Raw genomic sequence first — 5,938 nt, 5'->3', positions numbered from 1 at the left:
TCGATTGTGATTTTGCATAACTTTACTTGTGGTTTCTTAATTGTGGAGGGGTTAAGGGAGAGAATATAGAACTCAAAAATTTTAAAAACAAATATAAAAAATTGTTTTGAATGTAAGTGGAGGAAATATTAAATAAAATTAAATTAATTTATCAATTGTGAAATGGCTCATTTTTCTTTAAAATTTGACAGTTCACTATACATTTTAAAAATTAGACTTTTATCAAAGAAAATTACAACAGTGATTTCCCCCCCTCCTGTTTTTAGTTTTTCTTCTAATTTAAATGTTTTGCTTTGTTTGGGCAAAAATTTTATTTCAATTTGATGGTATCAAAATTATCCATTTTATTCACTTGGAACTTATCTAACTCTTGTTTGATCATAAATTTTTTCCCACCCTGATCTACTATGGAGAGATCGTGAGCTACTTTACTAATAATCCACAACTCTTCAATTACTGTTAGGAACTCAAAGGAAAAATTAACCAGCCACACTGAGTGTCCCAAGTCAAGAGTAAAAATTGAAAATAAGGGAGTAATCCAGAGGAGAAGGTGTTATACAACAAGTATCTCAATGCAATGAAAAAGCATCAAGTGTACATTATGCCCAGAGTACTCTTCTAGGAAATAAGTAACAAAAAGATAAGTGTAGATAGAAGTCATGGTTAAGGTAACAAACTGAAACAGAGGTATAAAACTTGCTCCCTATAGGCCCCATGCAGCCAGTAAAACTTCCAAGTGAAACCAATTGATATGTACTTAGGAGATGTTTCCCCAAAAGAATAAAAATATAACACAATATGGATATTCCTGATTAATGCAATATACACATGTCAATATGCAATCTGCATAGATCGATTTCTCTTTCAATTTAACACTACTGAATTAGAAGAACACAAAGATCTTTCTTATTTATGTTGCATATTTCAAAGATAAAGAAAATGGTAATGTGAGAGCCTTTAAACCCCTTTAAACTCAATTCTTTTCCCTTTTCTTTTTATTCCCTTCACACAGCAGACTACAAAAAGATCATTGGACTATGTACTAGACTGGTTTGGTCCTTCAAACAAGATCTGCAGGACTCATTGAAGGTGAATCCATGGTGCAAACTGCTGGATGTCAATTTTTACATAATTAGAGGCTACTATCTTGAACTATCTTGTAAATGTAAAAATTCCAGTTCTATAGGAAATACTCATTCTCCATAATTGAATTCAGCTCTATCCCCTGCTCTCAGTATTTCCTCACTTGGAGGAATTGTTGGATAAGGGTTTGAACAACAACAACAAAAAAAGACTGTGTAACTTTCCTAAAATAGTAATATCCACTAATATAAGTATAGGGATGAGACACATGTAATGTTTTGAACTTATGAATAGGAATGTCAAAGTAGGATAGTCATACAACTTTTTTGTGTCTTCTCTAGTTTTTTCTACCCAAAATTTTCTCTTTAAGACATAGAATGCTTCCAAAAAATATCTGTTTGGGGATCATGTTTCTTATTGCAACCACAGTAGGAACTATAGCAAACCTTTTCCTCTTTACCTCTTATATGTTAAAAGTCCTTGCTGGTCGCAAGATGAGTTCTTTTATTCTCATTTTCATTCAGCTGACCTTGGTGAACACCATTCTCCTTGTTACCAAGGGAATCCCTCAAATATTGCAGGGTCTGGGGAGGAAGCATTTCCTGGATGATGTTGGTTGTAAAGTTGTATTTTATCTTCGCAAAGTGAGTGAGGGCCTTTCAATTTCTTTGACTTGCCTCCTATGTACCTTTCAGGCCATCACCATCAGTCATGGTAATTCCAGATGGACAAAGTTCAAAGTCAGAGTCATACAACATACCACCCACTGCTATCTCTTTTGCTGGATTCTCAATCTGATGATAGAAATTCCTGTACCAGTAAGAGTAAGAGGTCCAAAAAGCAATAGCAACATTATAAATGCATTTGATGATGTATTTTGTACTTTAGAACACATTATAGATATTTATTTGATAATGACCATTTCGAGAAATGTGCTTTGTTTGGGGTTCATGGGCTTTGCTAGTGGCTACATGGTGCTTCTCCTACACAAACACCACCAGCATGCACAGAAAATTAGGAGCACCAACCTCTCATCTGGAAAGCACCCTGAGATCAGAGCCATCCAAACTATCCTTTTACTGATGAACACATTTGTCAGCTTTTATGTGTTCACTTCTATTTTTACTCTTTGTCTCAGTTATTTGAATCAAAAGTTTTCCTGGATGTTGCCTACTGCTATTTTTATGTCACTATGTTATCCAACCATCAGTCCCTTTGTGTTGATTAATACCCAGAGTTCTCAGTAATCCCTCAATTGTCTGGATCAAAAAAAAAATCCTCATTCTCACATTGGTGTCAACTCTAATCATGGAGGCATCAATAGAACCTCAATGACTTAATTCTATCTGCTTCCTGACAGTTCTTGAAACTGGGATTAATCAAAGTGGCTTCTAATCTAGAAAGATCAAGTCAAACCAAAATCTCATTATGATGTCATCAGAGTCACAGCACAGTTTAAACAGATCTCAAATATGAAGAAAGATGCCTTGCTGATAAACAGAATAGGTTTAATTTTTCTTTCCTATAACATCACTTCAAATATTTAAAGATGGTTATCATGATCCTATTTAATCTTCTCTCTTTCAGGCTTAATGTTTCCTTGCCTTTTAAGTGATTCTGATATTATGAGGAAGATGCTTGCTATTCTGATTATCTTTTCCCTATGTTCTCCAGTCTTTCAATAATTTAACACAAGATTCCATATGTAGTTTGGCCAATACATATGAGGATTATCATACATACCTAGTCCATGATACCACACTTCTCTCACTGCAGTCTATGAGCAAATTCTCTTTTCTAGCTACCACATCATGCAGGTGACTTATTTTGAGGTTTTAAGCCATGAAAACCCCCAAATCTATTTCTGTCCAACCATGTGAACTTCATCTTCTCCTTCTGCTACTGACCACTCCTTCCCCCAATATGTCCTCTCTTTTATCACCTTCTCCCCTTCCCATATCCCATTCTCCTCCTATTTTCCTCCAGGGTAAGATTTCTATCCCCTATTTAGTATGTATATTATTCCCTATTTGAGCCAATTCTGATGAGAGTAAGGTTCACTCACTCCCCCTTTCCCTCTCCCCTTCCCCTCCACTGTAAAAGCTTGTTCTTGTCTCTTTTCATGGCAGATAATTTGCACTATTCCACTTCTCCTTTTCCTTTTCTCCCACTACATTTCTCTCTCCCCACTTAATTTCATCATTTTTTTAAAAAGATATCATCCCTTAATATTTAACCCACACTCATGCCCTCTGTCTATATATACTCCTAACTGCCATAATAATGAGAATGGCCTAATGAGTTATAAGCATCATCCTCCCATGTAGGAATGTAAGGAGAGAAACTTTATTAAATCCCTTATGATTTGGAAGAGGCCTCAAAGGTCATTGAGCACAACCTCCTCATTACACAGAAGGGAAAATGATGTGCTAAAGGCCATACAGAAAGTGAGGAACAGAGCCATCAATCAAACCAGGTTCTTTAGCTCCAAATTCCACCTTCCTTTGAAGTGCATCATACAACCTCATATATTCCATTGCATTTGCTAAAGCTTTCACTAAGAGATTAATTCACCTTCTCTCTATGGATTTACATTTTGGGTTATGTATCTAAGTGACACATGGAGACAGTAATGGGACTGGAGTTAGGAGGACCTAAGTTAATATTGTTTTCAAGCGTTATGATCCTGCACAAAGCATTTAACTTTTGCCTCAGTTTCTTCATCTGTAAAATGGGAATAACACCTACCTCCTAGATTTGCTATGAGGATAAATAAGATAATATTTGTGAAGCTCATACAACAGTGTCTAACACATAGCACTATCTGAATATTATTACTACTAATGCAGTGAGATACCATCTCCATCATTGGGGCTTCTTTCAAATTACCCCTTCAAACAAGAAAAAAAGTGCTTTTCCCCCTCAAGTTTATCAAAACACATTGCCTGGCTCTATTTTGTCAACATCATAATTTATTTTTAATGTTGATTTATACTTATATTTATGTTGTTTTATCCTTAACTACATACTAAACACTTTCAGAATAGAGACTGTATAATTTTTCTCACAGTACCTGTGGACTCAGATGGGTTGAAATGATGAGACTCGTGAATGCACAAATATTTGGCCAAAAAAAGGATGAATCCAGTAAGATCCAACAGCATAGCAATATAAATGAAATGGCAGTATTGGTTAAAATCTTTCCCATGAAATGATTCTCTTTAATCAGTTCCTGGTCCACCCCTCCAAAGCTCTACATCAATTCCTAGCAGGTAGTAGCTTCAGCAGATGAGAGCATTACCTCATCCCAAATATCCCAAAAAACTTTGGACTTTATATGTTTGGAGGGAAACTGACTGTTGGGGTGAACAGACCTTTAAAAAATATCACCCAATGCCTGAGGGGGCCTCCAGCAAGACGCTGACTTTACATTAGACTCTGCTGTTAGCCCTTATTAACTAACTTTGTATCCCTGTGATATCATTAACTTTGGCTTCAGTTTATCTCTGTAACACTCCAACGCTATAGACCTCTCAATGTATTTCACTCCCAGTTTCTGAACAATATTTAACAAGTATCCCAGGATTTGGCCCCCAAAATTTCAGTAATCCCCAATCCACTTTTTAAAAGATTTTTTTAATAAATTAAAAGAATGGGGAAATGATGAAGTCTTCATGGTTAGATGTGGTTAGCAGAGGAATTGATAAAAATTAATCCCTTAGGCAAGTCTTCTCTTCAAATTCCAAAGAATGCTTTCAAGTAATATATGTCTTGGGATTGTTTTCCTCTGTGAGACTGTAGCTGGGATCATGGCAAATGTCTTCCTCCTGTCTCTTCATATTTTAAAGGTCCTTGCTGGTCAGAAGATGACACCTATAAACCTGATTCTTACCCAGTTGATCTTGGCCAATGTCACCATGCTTGCTAGCAAGGGTATCCCACAAACATTGTTAGTTTTTGGGTGGAACAATTTCCTGGATGAAGTTGGATGTAAAATTGTGTTTTCCTTTTGCAAAGTGAGCCAAGGGCTTTCAGTTTCCTTCACTTGCCTCCTTAGTACCTTTCAAGCAATCACCATCAGTCCTGGTGTCTCCAGGTGGGCAAAGTACAAAGCCAGAGACTCAGAATTCATTGCCCTCACCTGTATCTAGTTTTGGAGCCTCAATCTTCTGATTGAAATTCCTGTACCAGTAACTGTGAGAAGCCCAAAGATCAGCACTAATGTTACATATAGGACAAATATTGTGTATTGTTCTTTGGGAAGATTTCTGAAGACTTATTTAATCATAACCACTCTCAAAAATGTGTGCTTTGTAGGACTCATGATCTGCACCACTGGGCATATGGTATTTCTCCTGTATAGATACCACCAGCAGGTCCAGAATATCCACAGCACCAGGCTCTCTCCCACAGCCTCCCCTGAGATCAAAGAGATGTCTGGCTATCGCCCATTTCTGCTTTTCTGTCTCTTTCTTTCCCAACTCTTAGTCCTTTTGTATTTATCCCCCAAGTCCATTATTGCTGCTGTGTTTTCTGGAAAACTAAACAGCCCAAACCCCCTGCTGACCTTTTGCGAAACCATTCAATCACTAAAATCAATTAAACATTCAATATTCATTATACACCTACTATGTACCAAGCACTGTCTTAAACACCAGACATATATTCCTCCCAGAGTCCATCATTCCCAACACACATACACACACACACACACACACACACACACACAATCATAAAGTATCTTTTCACAGGGAAGAGAAAGAAAATATGTCACTGAAATCAATGACACAATAAATGGAACCAAAATCCTCTGATGTCATAAGATGAGAAGTTTAATATTATTTACAAATTAAAA

General features: G+C 36.5%; 1 protein-coding gene and 1 pseudogene across 1 annotated transcript; both read left to right on the top strand.

Moving 5' to 3' along the window:
- Positions 1-1,460: 1,460 nt before the first annotated feature.
- LOC100930948 (vomeronasal type-1 receptor 4-like) lies at positions 1,461-2,418 on the top strand. Its single transcript, XM_003762915.2, is given in 2 exon segments — positions 1,461-2,306; positions 2,308-2,418. Coding segments are annotated over 2 exon segments (957 nt in total).
- A 2,414-nt stretch (positions 2,419-4,832) lies between these two features.
- On the top strand, positions 4,833-5,686 carry LOC100931211 (annotated as a pseudogene).
- The last annotated feature ends 252 nt before the right edge of the window (positions 5,687-5,938 follow it).

Source organism: Sarcophilus harrisii, chromosome 1 (assembly GCF_902635505.1).
Source record: "Sarcophilus harrisii chromosome 1, mSarHar1.11, whole genome shotgun sequence".
Taxonomy (NCBI): Eukaryota; Metazoa; Chordata; class Mammalia; order Dasyuromorphia; family Dasyuridae; genus Sarcophilus; species Sarcophilus harrisii.
This window is presented reverse-complemented; position numbering and strand designations above follow the sequence as displayed.